This window comes from Amblyomma mixtum, chromosome 8, assembly GCF_055824585.1.
Source record: "Amblyomma mixtum isolate Tamu chromosome 8, ASM5582458v1, whole genome shotgun sequence".
Lineage (NCBI taxonomy): Eukaryota > Metazoa > Arthropoda > Arachnida > Ixodida > Ixodidae > Amblyomma > Amblyomma mixtum.
The window spans coordinates 34,894,249-34,910,491 of record NC_143019.1 but is presented as its reverse complement, the minus strand read 5'-3'; the positions used below and the strand labels follow the sequence as shown (position 1 = coordinate 34,910,491).

Here is a 16,243-nt window from a genome sequence, read left to right as displayed (position 1 = left end):
TTTAGGAGAAGTAGAGGTGTCATCTGCACGTTGGGCCTCTACTAGCATGGGCAGCGAAATTTTCAGTTATTACATATATTGCAAGCTACGAAGTAATCCCGGCACAATACGTTGGGACAACTCCAATGTGTAATGCCTACCACGCATGCAAGCACAGAATATCTTCAACGACAGGTCTTCTCAGTCATGAAACATAAGGTATGGACAGTGTATAAAACGTAGCGTGTGGACTGGGAGCGCGTCTGGGACAGTGACCTGTCGATGGTCGTGCGTGCCCCACTAACGTAGTTAAAGCTGACGCAATGCTATAGCGTAGACGCCTCGCGCAGGCGGTACGCGTGGAAAACTACGAAAAGTGAAAAGGCGGGAAAAAGCCACAGGTACGGGTTAGGTGGCGCTGCGTATATTTGTCTAATACCCAAACCTCAATGACGTCAGCACGGCGTCCTGATCAAATACGATAATGCAAGGTTTCAACGAAAACGAAACCGTGGAGGCACATAGAGGTCCACGTTAGCTTGGATCGAAATGAGGGAACTTACAAATTATATTAAATGCGGGTTTAACTGCTGAAGGTAAATGTATATATAATTGCCATTAGTGCGACTGAACGAAATTATAAAAAAAAGCTCACCTCAGTTATGTGGCGAGCCAGCGCAGAACATCCTAGCGAGAAAAACGTGCCTTCGAGCGCGGCCAGATAGCGAGGCTGCGAACTTTCGTCTTCACGTCGGCCGCTCTTATAGGTGGCGCTGTGATCGGTCTGCCCGCTCGCAGTCGTGGTGTGCATCCCGTCGGTGTGCGGTACAGTTTGCAGGAAGTGAAGCGCTAAGATTGCTTTGGCAAAAGCCACTTACATTTTTGTTTATACTTTGTTTATGTCTTTGCCAGTTTATGATTTATAGAATGTCTCGGGTTTTCAAGCTTCGGGACAAACTGAGCCCCCTTCTCAGCAAAGTCTTCAAATGTTTCTTTTTCCAAGAAAATGTGTCGGTTTTTTTCCTTTTGTAATGCCTTGCTTGTAATTTTAATTACACAGTCAGCAGAATGGTGGCGCGACAGGTTGAAACTTAAGTTGATGCTGGCGATTAGGAGAGGGCAGGGGATGATAGAGGCTGACGAATAAAATTATTTTATAAGGATGGAAAGAGGGAAAAATTGGTGATAGTTCGTCTTCGGCTTAGAGTGGCCACAAACGACGGCCGACATCGAAGAACAGACGCAGCATGGCTCGCGCCATTCATTTTCTACTCTTGACCTGCGTTCTTGGTCGCGCACTGCCATATGCGAGATGAAACACCGCGCATGCAGCTCGACAGATGACTTCGGATGCGTCCTTATTTTTATTTAGCATTGAATTATAGGTACCAACTCATACACACCTTTTGTCGTCTGTAGCTTCTCACGTCATCGGACTTGGGTGAAACGCAGTTGAGAATATCGCCATTATCCTCTTCAAGCCCCGATGTAGACAATAAGGTTGGAGAACTATATTCAGCTTCTGTCCTTACTAGAAATAGGGGCATTGCCCTTTCTGGTTAGGTCGTCAAAAGAAGCGTTGCTTACGTCGGAGAAACTTGCATTTGAATATGAAACTTTTTTTCTTCGCTGGGCGGTTCAAATCCGCTCCCTCCAGACCTATAATGATATCGTGATTATCTTTTAAATGTGAACAGTGGTGTATCCTCCCCTCGAAAGGCGTGCACGAAAATAATTCTAGGCGCAACGTCGTCTACTTCATAAAAGAGCAGATGGCGGTTACGCACTATATTTCATATTTACGTCTTCTAGCTCATAACAGCTGAATGTATAGCGAAATCAAGCTGCATCTTTGTTCTTAGAAGAAGGTAAACTACCGAAGAAGCCCAAAGTCAGCTCCTCCCCGATACCCCTTGAACGCATGTAACGTTCCTTACGGATCCCTTCGGGCAGCGAGATCGTTTGTTGGCTGATTAGCGACGGTTGGTTAAGTTTACAGTGCAAAGATGGCGCCTATTGCCTTATTATGTTTATGTATGCATCTTCTCTGCTTCCCTTGCTGCAGTCTCCTGGGACGAGTATCCGGGGCGCAGGTGGACAGCGGTACTCGCAGTGGCGGGGCGTCGTGGCAGGGGCCGTATTGGTGGGCGCGTTGCTGCTCGCGTTCCTCTTGTTCCTGAAACACAAAGCGCCTCATCAAACCATGGCCTACTGCCAGACGGACTCATGCTATGAATTCAGGTGAAATAGCGGCGAAGCATTCGACCACTTGAGGGTACTCGCCGAACTAGCGCTGGTTGCAACGCTCGAAGCTACGGAAAGCAACGGCGTCTTAGTGCCATGTTTTAACGCGATATCGTTAAAAACCCACTTCTCCGGAAAATTCGGTTTCGGCCTTGTCGGCGTCGGCGTTGTGAGCGATAAATCACGAGCCTGGCTCTGGCAAGTCGTCCCCAGAGAGCAACCAGGGCGGTAGGTGGGCTACCTTGGTTTATTGACCTTCCGTCGTCATCAGAACCTGCTCACCGGATAGTCAGCGAACTGCCCACCGGGGCCTGTAGCAATTATATTGATTAGTTCGCTTGGGAAGAGCAACCTGGCCGCACAAGGACCAGCGCTGGGAGCACCTGCCATCGCAGGGCTGTGGCGTGTCGCTTAACCGCTGCACCACTGCGTCAGGTGATGTATGAGGACTCACAGGGATCTATAAATACAAAGTAGGGAATGATCAAGTCTGCATATATAAAACTCATTATCACTATGTGAACAACTTCTATCCGTGAACAATGGATCCGAACTCCGAACCCGAGCAGAAACCGTAACGATAGCGCACCTAATAACGCTAAGCTGAACTACGTAATCGAGCCTCATTTTTTTTTTCATGAGCACACGCGTGCTACTCAGGGCTCAGACAGGGGCGTTGGCGAACTAACAGGACTACGATCGATTGAAGGAACGAAAGCTAGATGAGAATTAATGCTTCGGTCCCAAGGTGCCGGCTCTTACCCGTTTATGAGGTAGAAAACAAGTGCAAAAATGAGGTGCTTATCCAAGAGCCTTCGCGTGGCGCCTTGAAAAACTACCGGTGTTCATCTTCCAACGGAACGAGCCACTGTGTCCGCAAATACGTATCCTAAACAGTGCCATTAATGCACGGCCAGTGATCAGCGCTGGCTGACATCCGAACTCACAGTGCGATTCTATTTGTTCTGGGAGTGTTACTGATTTGTACTAAACATCATCATCGTCCTCAGCCTGACTATGCCCACTGCAGGGCAAATGCCACTGCCATGTCTCTAAAATTAACTCTGCCCTTTGCCAGTGGCGGCCACCCTATCCCCGCAAACATCTTAATCTCGTCGGCCCACCTGACTTTCTGCCACCCCCTGCTACATTTGCCTTCTCTTGGAATCCACTTCGTTACTCTTAAGGACCAGCGGTTATGTTCCCTTCGCGTAACATGCCCTTCCCGAGCCCATTTCTTCCTCTTGATTTCGACAGGATGTCATTAACCCGTGTTTGTTCCCTCACCCACTCGGCCCGCTTCCGGTCTCTTAACGTTACACCTACTATCTTTATTTTCATAGTAAGCTGCGTTCCCCTTAACTTAACCATCTTTCTTAGATTCCACGTTTCTGTTCCATAGGGGAGTACGGTAAGATACCGCGGTTGTAGACTTTTCTCCTGAGGGATACTGGCAAACTTACATTCATGATCTTAGAGAACCTGCCAAATGCGCTCCACCCCATCCTTATTCTTCCAGTTATTTCCGTCCCATTATCCGGATCAGCGGTCACTACCTGCCCTAAGTAGACATATTCTCTTACTACTTCCAGCACCTCGCTACATATTGCGAACTGCGGTTTCTTTTGTACACTGTTCAACATTACTTCGGTTTTCTGCATGTTAATTTTAAGCCCCACCGTTCTGCTCTGCCTTTCTAACTCATTGATCGTGTTTTGCAGCATAAGCAACGCTGCACCAAACAGGAAACTATGAAAAACTGATATCATAAGTTGCATATGCGTGACTTCTGAGGTTCGTTTGTTTAGGGGAAGCATATTGTGCATCACAGGTACAGGTCGCAGCATCCTGTGCAAAATGTAGTGCCCAAGTAGGCCTTCGCCGTAGGGTGGCCACAGGCCAGAGGTTAGTACTTTATTTCGCAATGAATAATCGCACACTGGAGCATTCCAACATTTGGGGGCATGCGGACGCCACGAGAAAAACGTGAAACTCGTTCGAAACTGGTAGACCAGCAAAAGAAATATAGTGCTGTAAAAACGTTTGGTGAGCACTTTCGAAAATGCTTGAAAGCAACGCAGGAGCGCCATTGTTAAACCCTGTATACAATGTTACGAATGACACCCATAGTGCTGGATTAACGCATCTGTTCTGTATTCGTCCCAGAAAGCTCCTGCACGACCAGCTGAGCAAGGACATCGACGCATGCGACAACTTCACCGCGTACGTTTGCGGCCAGTGGCGGCCACAAAAGATGTTCGCTTCACGGTCCGATTCTGTCCTGGCCAGCATGGCTATTTCTTGGCGTCAGACTTTCCAGGACATTCTGGAAAGGGGCACCTCCGTACTGCCAGCGGGGCGAAAGGTCGCCGCCATGTTTAACAACTGCGTGACGGAATCTGCGCTGCACGTGGACGTCTTTAAGGAATTCATGCACGCCCGTGGCCTCGTCTGGTGGGAGGACCTTAAAACCAAGCCTCCCCTTGAGATCCTCTTCGACCTGTCCTTCAGCTGGAACGTCGATCTCTGGTTCATGGTCAGGCTTCTTCCAAACACCGCGCAAGGGCCACAGCGCCGACTATTCATCACGCGCAGCCCGCTAGTCCCGATTTGGAACAGTGTGTTTAACACTATACCGAGAGACAAGTTCGCCGCAGTCTACATAGCAATGTTTCAGCTTATCTGGAGTAACAGGAGGACGCCGACTCTCAAGGAAGCCATGAGTGTCTACAGCACACAGGGCGCCGTTCTAGGCCGCCTCATGGAGTCAACACGCTCTGCCCAATCACCTGCGCTCTTCCCACTGGTGGACCTGGCCAACCACACAAGTCTTGCAACGCCCGAGTATTTGGAGGGCATCATGGCCCGGGCTCTACACTTAGACCCTCCCTTCAACCAGAACGACTTCCTAGCCCTGAGCGACACTGCGCTGCTTGACGCCGTCCTTACCATGATCCAAGCCTTCGGCGACTACGCCATGCTCCAGCATTTCGCCTGGTTCGTAATGCAAACTTACGCAGCCGTAGCCGGACCCAGGGACGTCCTCCAAGCCGTGCACGGAAGCTCCGAGAGGGCGAAGGAAATCTGGCCACTGTACTGCGCCGTCCATACAGAGGCCAGCTACAGGCTACTGGCAGTCGCTCTGTCTGCCGTAGCCCAGTTTACTTCAGAGGATCGGAGGCGCATCGACAGCTCTTTGAAGGCAGTACAGCAGGTAAAAATTTCATTATTTGCTCAGCAACAGACATACAAAAAATAGATAAAATATACGTTTGGGCCCTAAGCAATTTGCTAATTCGGCAAATATACAAAATATGCTTCTCTTAAAAGTAATTAAATGGCATAAAAAACGTATCAGTGAAATAAAGCGAATGGTCGGACATGCGACTTAAAAATTGGTAGAGCACATTTCTGATTTAGTAAAGTGTTTAAAACATCCATAAGTGTCTCCTGGGCGTGCAAACAGTTTGTTCTGTCTACTTTTACTCTGGGTTGTGTCCCGCCGCCTTCTGTGACTTGCATGTACACTCTTTGTTATACAGAAGTAATGCATAATAGGGCACCACAGTGCATCACAGTAATGTAAGGCAACGTCCACATATTGCACTGACACCTAGGGAAGGACTAGTTGGCTACCATGACGTTTCAGTAGCGTAAGCTCCCCGGAGACGAAACCAGTGAGCGTTTGTACTGTCTGTTATTGGTGATGTTCAACCTTCCTTTCCTAGCAGAGACATCATGGTAGAACTGCAGGTGAGCGCCTTTGGTAAGGTGGTTATAGCTTGAAGTATTTCAAGTTATCCATTTCATCCAAACTGATGCATAGTCATGTGCCATTCTGTAATCGAAATTATCCTAATTTAGACCCAGATGTAAAACTTTGCGAGCGTTATTGAATACAAAGTCGGGAAAGTAGAAATAATTACGAAGACCAGAGAAATTTGATGTTGACAATTTCTCGAAAGCCCATGCAAATTCCGTTTCACCAAACCTTGCTCCTGAAATTCTCTGAAGAGATGAACATTTCTCCAAGTAAAACATCACTCAAGTGAAAACACAGAACATCTTGAGTTGTCCGAAGACTAACACATTGTCTATTGAAGGCTGCGGTCACTGAAGACGCATTAATACCCTACAACATTAGGAACTGAACTCTTTTTGTTGGCGCACTTTGCGCTACTATTGCTTAGGTTTTTTTTGACCGCAGGGAGAAAATTATATTGTAAGATTTGTGACAGGGACTGGGACGAAAATATCTTGCACAATACGTGACGCTTCTGAAGCACCCGTGTTGTGTCCTCCAGTTTCAAATTTTTTGTTGATATCGAAAACTTCGGTTAGCCCTGGTTAAACTAGAGTAGCTTGGAGACGCCAGTCCATTATTAGAAGTCATACAGCAGGAAACGAGTATAAATTATTTGTTGTATAAAATAGCAGTAATAAAAACGCCCGAATCATCATATACATGTTAGAGGCATTTGTCTCATTAGAGTCCAATAGTCAGCGTGACAACTCTCTTTACTGAGAACGATGTGAACTACGTGGTTATGCGAATGGCAATCCTTCTTGAGATAGTTTGCTTCACCACTGGAGGGTGGCGTTCATTATCTGGCAATATATTGAAGTGGAAGACTTTTTTTGTAGTTAATCAGTTCTAAAAACAGGATGCTTATTTTACATGAAATTTATATCAAATCGATGCATCGTCCAACACACGCAGCGTTGAAATGGTAGTCGCCAAAGCATGGTTAGTTTAAAACGCCCACAGTACCACTGCGGCGACGCGATATAATCGGGATGCGAACCACGTCTTTCTATTTGGTCTCATCCTGCCTTGACCGTTTCACTGCTTCTAACGACTGCAGCCGTCTCTCACTTCTCATTGGCTTTGATAGCGAGTTTGTCGGACCTCAAACTGACCTGCCTTAGTATCGCTGTGGCCAACGGCTGCGGGCGTCTCACACTTCTCAATGGTTTTGATGACGGTGTCTATCACTCGTTATCCCGACCACAGCAAGCGGCGCTTCCAATACGGCAGTTCGAAGTCTCGACTGCCTCGCTGTAGGACATGTGTGAGCTGTAAACAAGTGTTGTCGAATGCAGGTGGCCGCAAACAAGACACATTCTGCCCAGTGGTTGGACGAAGACACGAAGAAGGTCGCCGCTGAGAAGTTGCTGAGCGCACGGACTTTCCTCTGGCCGTCGGAGAAGTACCTCACTAATGATGGCGTCGAGGAGGCGTACAAGGACTTCCCCGAAAGCGGGCCGTCCTTTATCCGCCTCTGGATCGACAGTCGGCAGAGCGGGAGACGGGCGGTCGGCTCCGAGGCGTACTTCGAGGACCAGCGGCTGACAAGCAGCATGTCGCTTCCGTACGCGGAGTACGTTTACATGCTGAACACGGTCAAGCTCGCCGTTGGTGCCATGAGGCCACCGGTGTACTATCCGCATGGCACCAAGGCCATGCTGTACGGCGGCCTTGGTTACTTCTTCGCCAGGGAGCTCACGAAAAGCGTGGACAATGAAGGCGCTAAAGTAAGGGTGATATCCCTGTTTTCTCAAATAATTTGCTAGCAGACTAGATAGATACCACGTTTCTGAAACGAGCAGCAGCGTCGTTAGGCAATATACTTCGGTTAAAAGGGCTCAGCTCTGTAAATTTAACCGATTCATAAGGAAGCAGGTCAAAAAGGCGATTATAAGTTGTGCCAGTCAGAGTTGTGCCCAAAACATTTTTTGGGCTAAATCGCGTAGTCAGCGCCCTCGTCTGGTTTATTCAAGATTAATGCCCCAAAGCGAATCAAGCTATCAGGCGATGCCGTAGGGAATTGCTCCGGAAATTTCGACCACATTGGGTTCGGAAACGTGCACTGACATCGCGCAATACACGAGCCTCTAGAATTTCGCCTCCCTCCAAAATTCGACCGCCGCGGCCGCGGCCATGTCTTTCGGGTCAGCAGCTGAGCGCCATAACCACTGAGCCACCGCGGCGCCAGCAAGCTAGAGTTGACTGAAAATATTTTCCGGCTGATATCTATAGAACGGTTTGGAAAACTTTTTTCGCTTGTAGATTTATTTTATTAACCTTTGAGGCTGCAGGCTTCCAAAGAAAAGATTCTTGCCTTTGTCCACTACCTACCCTAATTGCGTAATAGAGCAAAGCAAGTAGCGGCGAGTCGTTAGCGTTTTGTCGATACTGTCTCAAGATAATACTTCAGTGGCTAGATGTTTTGAAATTTCTATAGAATGGTGTACTCCAAAGATATAATAACCTGTTTTGCTTTTGACAACTACTGACATATGAGAAAAGGAAGTAGCGTTGTCGAAGTCGCCGTCCGAAAAAGCAATCTTTACGATGGGGAGCGTTTTATGCCCAGGAGTAAGCCTGTTCTTAGGGCGTCGATGGGCAGTAATGAAGCGCTGCCGGCGGCGCAGCAGGCCATGTAAATTGGATACATATTTGTTTAAAAAGCTCACGTAGTTGAGCTGAAAGAAGACAAGGCGCAGTTCATGATTGTTCTGCGCTCAGATAACGTGTCTCTCGGTCCTTCACTCAGGTGGACCCGCATGGCCGCATCCTCTCCTCGTGGGTGAGTGAGGCCTCGAGACCGGTCTTCGAAAAACGCCTGCGCGGCTGCCTTGCCGACAACGAAAGCGTCTTCCCCGAGGTGCCGGCACTCGAAGTGTCCTACGCGGCCTTCCGCGAAGACGTGGACAGCACGCAAGACCGCCTCTCGCCGGTTCGTACCGGCGCAAACAGCGCGGACACTGCTGGCCATTTTGCGCTGTATGCAAAAGATGAGGCGCGATTCGTTTCGAAACTTGCCCAGAACATTTTTGATCACCGTGTTGCCGACCAGACACGCACAAACACTGTGCTTCATGCGCATCGTACCATGGGAGTCTTTTCCTCTCTGTCAACAAGCTTTGCATGCTATGTACAGTAGTTGCCCAGTGGTTACGGCGCTCGGCTGCTGACCCGAAAGCCGCGGGTTCGATCCCCGCCGTGGCGGTTGGATTTCGATGGAGGCAAAATTCTAAATGCCCGTGCAATGTGCGATGTCAGTGCACGTTAAAGAACCCCAGGTGGTCAAAATTTCCGGAGCCCTTCACTACAGCGTCCCTCATAGCCCGAGTCGCTTTGAGCGGTGAACCCCATAAACCAAACCAAACGCTACATTACAAAGTTACATTACAACATTACAACACACATTATAAGTATACAACACTTGTATCTTACCGGTACTCACCTATGGGGCAGAAATGTGAAGGCTGACGTAAAGGGTTCACCTTGTGTAAAGGACAATGCACCAAGCTATGGAAAGAGAAATGATAGGGGCAACTTTAAGGGACCGGAAGAAGGCAGAGTGGGTTAGGAACAAATGTGGCATAATGACATCCTAGTGGCAGTGAAGAGGATGAAATGGGCTTGGGTAGGGCATGTGATGCGTAAGCATCACAACCGCTGGTCCTTAAGGCTAACGGACTGGATTCCGAGAGAAGGCAAGCAATGATAGCTGTAACGTTAAGAGGTCGGAAGCGGGCAGAGTGGGTGAGGAACAAACGTGGTATACTGACATCCCAGTGGCAGTGAAGAGGAATGAATGGGCTTGGCCAGGGCATGTGATGCGAAGGCAAGATAACCGCTGGTCCTTAAGGCTGACTGGACTCCGAGAGAAGGCAAGCAATGATAGCTGTAACGTTAAGATATCGGAAGCGGGTAGCTGTAACGTTAAGAGATCGGAAGCGGGCAGAGTGGGTGAGGAACATACGTGGTATAATGACATCCTAGTGGCAGTGAAGAGGAATGAATGGGCTTCGGCAGGGCACGTAATGCGAAGGTAAGATAACCGCTAGCCCTTAAGGCTAACTGACAGGACTCCGAGAGAAGGCAAGCAATGATAGATTTAACGTTAAGAGATCGGAAGCGGGCAGAGCGGGTGAGTAACGAACGCGGTATAATGACATGCTAGTGGCAGTGAAGAGGAAGAAACGGGCTTAGGCAGGGCATGTAATGCGCAGGCATGATAACCGGTGGTCCTTAAGGGTAACGGGTTAACGGTATTGACTCCAAGAGAAGGCAAGCGTAGCAGGAGGCGGCAGAAAGTTATGTGGGCGGATGAGATTAAGAAGTTTGCGGGGACACGATGGACGCTGCTTGCAAAGAATAGGGTTAATTGGAGCGACGTGGCAGAGGATTTTTTCCTGCAGTGGGCATAGTCAGAGTGATGATGATGATGATTTCATTCCATCGGAGTGCTGTCATACTGAGCGAGCCACGCCGTTTTGGAGAGAGGGGGTGCAAGCTTAGGTTAATTTACATTCGCAGCCGCGGAGCAGCGGCCCACGCCGGAGACCGCAACGCGGCCGCTCGGTTACTTTTATCAAAGAGGTTACGTCAAACGGCTGCCTAAAGCAACGGGGTTGTCAACGAATTTGCGGAATTGCAACGCAAATCCAAGCACGGCACATCTCTGTCACTAACGCCACGTAGCTCAAAGCGCGATTGAGGTGTCCGCTTAACTAAGGAGCCAGTTACGCGCGTTTTCTTTCGTTTTGTGATTGCTGCGCACAGATGGAAGTTGACGAAGACGACGACGTGCAATGCACTGCGCGAGAGTTTGTTGCAGTTTAACACGAGGCCTGTTCGACAGCGACGAAAGTATAGAGCTCTCGTGCAGTGGACAGTGAAGCTGATCTGTTCGTTGCACCGCAGGTCCGAAACCCTGTCACAGAATTTATTCTATTTACGCAAGTATCTGAGAAGCTTGAAACATACATCCACTAATCTAGGATTTCTAATGAAGTGCTGCTTTCACACTAAAAGAATGAAATTGAAACAAAAACTGCCCATTTAAAGATCGATGCCTGTCCTAAGTGATGTAGAAAGACGCCGTGTCCACTAATATAAACGTGCAGCTAAATGGCAATATCAGTAACTTCCTAGAGAAAAGCTTGTACTGCAAGTAATTATGCGGCTAGTGATGCTGATGGTCACCTTTAATTCTTGCATTACGCCTGAAGTTTCTGAACTTTAGAGTTGATATTCGCTTGTGACACCCAGTGGAAGGCACCTAAACTAATAACTACTCCCAACCTCTGCATCTTGCAGGAGCTGAGTGAGGACCAGATCTTCTTTATCGCCGCCTGCAGCCCCTGGTGCAGCAAATCGGCGGCCGGAAATGCGCTCTCGGGCGGATGTAACAAGGCGGGGATGAATTTCGCTCCATTCGCCCAAGCATTTGGTTGCCCCCCAGGATCCAGAATGAATCCGGAGAAAAAGTGCGGCTTCTTCGACTGACGCCCTGGAGCGTATTCCTTACTGAGACTATTTCGCATTTTTCGTGGTGAAGTTATCTCTGCTGTACTGTGGGACGTTTTAGGGACACTTTCGGCATTCATCTATTTGTTGTTTATTTCTTTTGTTGCTATTACCTATATGCACGTTGCAAATTATTCTCAATATTGCTCAAGGACAGTCTCCTAGTTTCGCCTCAATGCCGCTGGCAATCTCTGTCTTTTTCGGAGAACTTTATTTTTGCAGCTTGGGAATACCGCATTCCATGCGGCAGCAGTATGTTATTTGGGAGCGAACGTTGCTGGTTTGTATTCGTCGCCATGTTTTGGCGTAATACTGTTTACCTACTTACGTTGGCAACTCCTACAGCGTTAGAGGCTGCGTGAAGATGAAGTTGAAGCTCGATATGATGCGAAAAAAGTGCGGGGATTTGAGGAAAGTAAAGCAAGAAGATACCCAAAAAGTGAAGTACTGCAGTGGTACCTTTTGAAATATAATATGTGTAATTAGTAACCATAAAGCACGGTGTAAAAACCGACTCTTACACCGTGCCATTAAGCATTTAAAGAAATAAATGCGATATGAATTCCAAATGACAAATGACGAAAGCATTAAGCATAGTGCATTATGCTTCAACTAGCATAATAGTGTTAATGATCCGTCCCTCAACTCTGGAATTTCATTTCGTATTGTAATCTTGAAATAGCTTTACTTTAGCATGCTTACAGCAAGAGATCGCATCAGGTGCCCTCAAAGGTCATATTGCTTTTTTTTCCCCGTAATCGAAATCTACAGGTCCCATTTAATGGTCCCAGCTGGAGTTAGCTAGCTTTTGCGGCAATAAAAGCGAATTCACCGAAGCTTCTAAAACACTCAATGGCAATCAAGTGACATGGCTATACAGTATGCGGACTACTCCTTCAGTGTCCGCCATTTTGGCACTCATGAAACACAACGAAATGCCCTCTACGTGTCCACTTGGCTTACAGCAGAAGCTGAGTGCTGCACGCTGAAGTAGCGGCCGTGACTTTACGAGAATACCACCCCGATCAAAACGCACGACAGAATTTTTTGTCGCGTATCTGTCGCGCGACAAAATTTTGTGTCGCGCGACAAGCTCTCTTGTAGTGCATTGTGTCGTGCAACAGGGGCTCGTGTCGTGGGTTCTTTCTCGCGACAAAAGTGTTTGTAGTGGGTTCTGTCGCACGACAGTCATCATTCCTGTATTTTGTAGTGTGCAGAAGGTGCCTGTCGCAGGATTTGTCGCGCGACAGGTTTCTGTCGTAGGTGCTGTCGTGCTTCAGGGAGAGTCGTGCCGCGCGACAGGGCCTGCGTGCCTCGACAGAGTTGCCTGTCGCGGGTTCAGTCGCGCGACACTACAGCCTGTCGAGGTATCTGTCTTGCGACAGATACCTGTCGTGGGTCTGTCTTGCGACAGATACCTGTCGTGGGTTCTGTCTTGGGACAAATATCTGTCGTGGGTTCTGTCTTGGGACAAATATCTGTCGAGGCAAGTGTCGTGTTAGAGGTTGCAGTCGATGGTAATTGTGGTTTTCTACAGAAATCTCGAATTTCTGTAGCGCCATCGTGGGATAGTGATAGGCGGACATTCACCAATTTCGTGTTAAATCGCTTGCACTTTGGCGAGCCACGAAGACGATGCGACTTGCTTTGATCGATTGGCGACGATCATCGAGGGAATTAAATGAAGTGTTAATTCACAAACGCGACTCGAGTTTGCAACTCGCTTCCCTACCTAGCTACCGGCCGCACGAAAATTGGCGGGGATGAGAGGCGCCGCTCGCAATCAATCTTCCCTTCAGTTCGCACATGACAGTGTGAGCGAAAGAAGACCATGCTCAAGAGAAAGCATATGCACCAGCGAGAATGCTAGCGGTGCCTGTGAATGAGGCAGTGCTTGCGGTAGTGGCATGCTGCGAGCCACGCGAGCGTCTTCATTCCATCCGGCGCGGGCATGACGAATAGCGCTACTGAAGGTCAGTGTACTCGTGGCTGCTGTGACCTGTGCGTCTCGCAACATACTGTACCCACTACCACATGCGGAGAAAAGGCTAAGGTCACATATACGCGTCGCTTAACGTCACGTAATGAGAGTAACCTGATGGCGAAAAAGCTGGAAGATTACTCGCAGTAATCGTCCTGCTATCACAAAGGCAGCATGTATGTTACGCACGCATGACGTGTTGCCTGTATAAATTATCAAGGCGACTCCCATATCAAGTTTCCACGTTTCAGCTTTTAGCCGCGCATGCTGCAAGATCATCATACAATATGAAAAAAATATATATATATTCTTACGACTTCGTTCATTGCTTCCATTGAAAATTTCATGACAGTGACACAACCATCTCGCTAAATATAGAGAACAGCGTACGCCTCCTAAGGCCCAGTACAGCCTTGAGCGTGTTTGAACACGGACGCCTAGAAAGGGCGCGCGCGTGGACCGTTGCGTCGCGCCTGCGCTGTAATTTCCCGGAGGAGCAAGAACCCGAATATTTGCCAGTCGACGTGGCGTTACCCCGCGACGCCAAGGATTGGGTGGCGAGTTCTGCGACATGAAGTCGCGCCGCAAGAATTCGGTCAATGAGTGACTTCCCCATCAGGATGTATTAGTTCGGGGCTCCCCCTCCGTGACCAAGGGGCTTAATTAACTCGCGCGAACTCTGTGACTCCCTACTGTAAACGTGCGTTTAATGTCCATTCACACTCGCAATAGCAAAGGCCATGCGGCCAGCAGTCGCTTGCGATCGGGCAGCAGCTCCACGACACTTCCTCACACCTACAAGAGTGACCTGCAGCTCGCCTGCTCGTTTGATTCTCACGTGAAATGAGAAGTATTGGGACTGACGTCAGTCGATCGCGCGCTTTGGTTCAGTCTCCTGCGCCCTCGCGCCTCGTCCTCTAGAGTGTTCTGGTCCCTCACGCTCGGTCCACTAAAGTGTTCTGGTCCCTCGCTATTAACAGTGTGCTACGACAACCTGAGCGAAGAGTAGAATGTCGGGGCGGTTTTGACGTGCCATGCAAGCGTAAGGGCGCTCTTCTCGGGACCGGCCTGCCAGCCTGGAAGCCGGCGTCAGAAAAATTCACTGGTATTGTTTGTTCACGTCCATTTACTAAGCTCTGGGATAGAGTATCGTTAGCCAATATCGAGTTGTTGGTAGAAGCGATAACAGCAAAACAAATTTTCTCCTACAGCCGCTTCTGCTGCCCATTGCAGCTCGCCTGGCTTCTGCTAGCTCTGCTCCTGAAGGGGTCGCGGAAACCGAGCTTATTTCACTATGACGCGGGGCTCACAGTAAAACGGTGGCGAGGGTAGCACCTCAGTGCTAGCCAGTTCCGAATCGCACTCAGCTTAGGCGTCGATGTGCAATCGGCTAAGCTTAGCGACGACAAGGGTAGCTAGAGAGCAGCGCGCAGTTCGTCGGCCGGCGCGCCCGTGGGCGGCGTCGTTGCCGAAAGCTCGGCTCGCTCAATGATTGGCTCAGTAGCTCGCGAACTGAGCAGGCAAGGCTGGAAAATCGAGCAGCGAGCGTCTGTCCTGCGACTGAGCGAGACTTTATTCTCACGTTTGCATGCAGCATAGGTGAACACATTTAGCACACATATATGCATCGAATATCTGCTGCCTTACAGCGTTTATTAAGCTCGTCCTCGACGTCACCGTTAGCGCGGAAACCGCGCATATCTTTATTTCACTACGAGACATGGTTCACAGTACAACGTACAGTGAAGAGAGTAGCACCTCAGCGCTAGCCAGTTCGAAAGCACTCTCAGCTCTGGCACCTGCCAGGCTTAGCGACGAATACGACATCCAGGGAGCAGTGCAAACTTGTCGCCCGGCGCGCTCGCGGGCAGTGTCATTTCTGAAAGCTCAGCTCCCGCAATGCTCAGCAGCCAGCGACTTGGGCTCGCAAGGCTGGAAAACTGAGCAGCTAGCGGCTGGACTGCGACTGAGGCCACGTTTGCAGCACAGGTAAACAACTTTTAGCTCACATATACGCTTGGGATACCGGCTTCGTTGCGGCCACCTTAAGGTGATTCTTACGCTCGTCATCGAGGCCATCGTCACCGCTCGTGACGCACTGGCTGAGAACTACAATTCGAGTGCGTGCTAAAACAAGCTGCTCGTATTTCGCGGAACAATCTGAACTCGAAAACACAGTTGCTTCTATCGGCTTCCATGTGGGCTCTAGCTCAATTGTGAAAGTACACGCGAGCAAGACGCGGCGAGTGCGAGCCGCTGTTGCATATCAGCTAAAGTGTGACGCAACTATCGGCGTAGTTTCGCAAAGCAGTTGATATCAAAGTTATCCGCTTGTACGGGTCACAGTTAAGCCCTTAGTTTCGTGTAAATCTCCATCGAGCATGCCCGCGTCAGTCAAAGTAATGCATCGCAGCTGCTCTCAGTCCTACCGCTCACGTCCAACATATCCTTGATATGCACCAGCTTGAGGTACGGTGCATTTCTTTGCCCGTTTTGTCGCAATTAAGAGATTTTAGCTGGCAGCAAACGAAATTTCATTCCGTCAACAGCGTCGTCTGCGCCGTCGTCTGCTCCGTCGTCTGCTAGAACATCCGGGGCACCCTGGGTGATGGGATCACAGGATCGCAGCTTTTACAAAAGTATTTAAAAGCGCTTTAGTGTTCGCACTTAATAAAAAAATAAATTTAGAAAAATTGAATTATTTTTCTTCTGAACAT

General features: G+C 48.9%; 1 protein-coding gene across 1 annotated transcript; it reads left to right on the top strand.

Moving 5' to 3' along the window:
* Positions 1–2,117: 2,117 nt before the first annotated feature.
* On the top strand, positions 2,118–11,624 carry LOC149332041 (endothelin-converting enzyme 1-like). Its single transcript, XM_089557007.1, has 5 exons — positions 2,118–2,220; positions 4,390–5,437; positions 7,327–7,758; positions 8,781–8,963; positions 11,336–11,624. The coding sequence occupies exons 1-5, from the start codon at positions 2,183–2,185 to the stop codon at positions 11,522–11,524; spliced, it is 1,890 nt and encodes a 629-aa protein (XP_089413133.1). The 5' UTR covers positions 2,118–2,182; the 3' UTR covers positions 11,525–11,624.
* Positions 11,625–16,243: the final 4,619 nt, after the last annotated feature.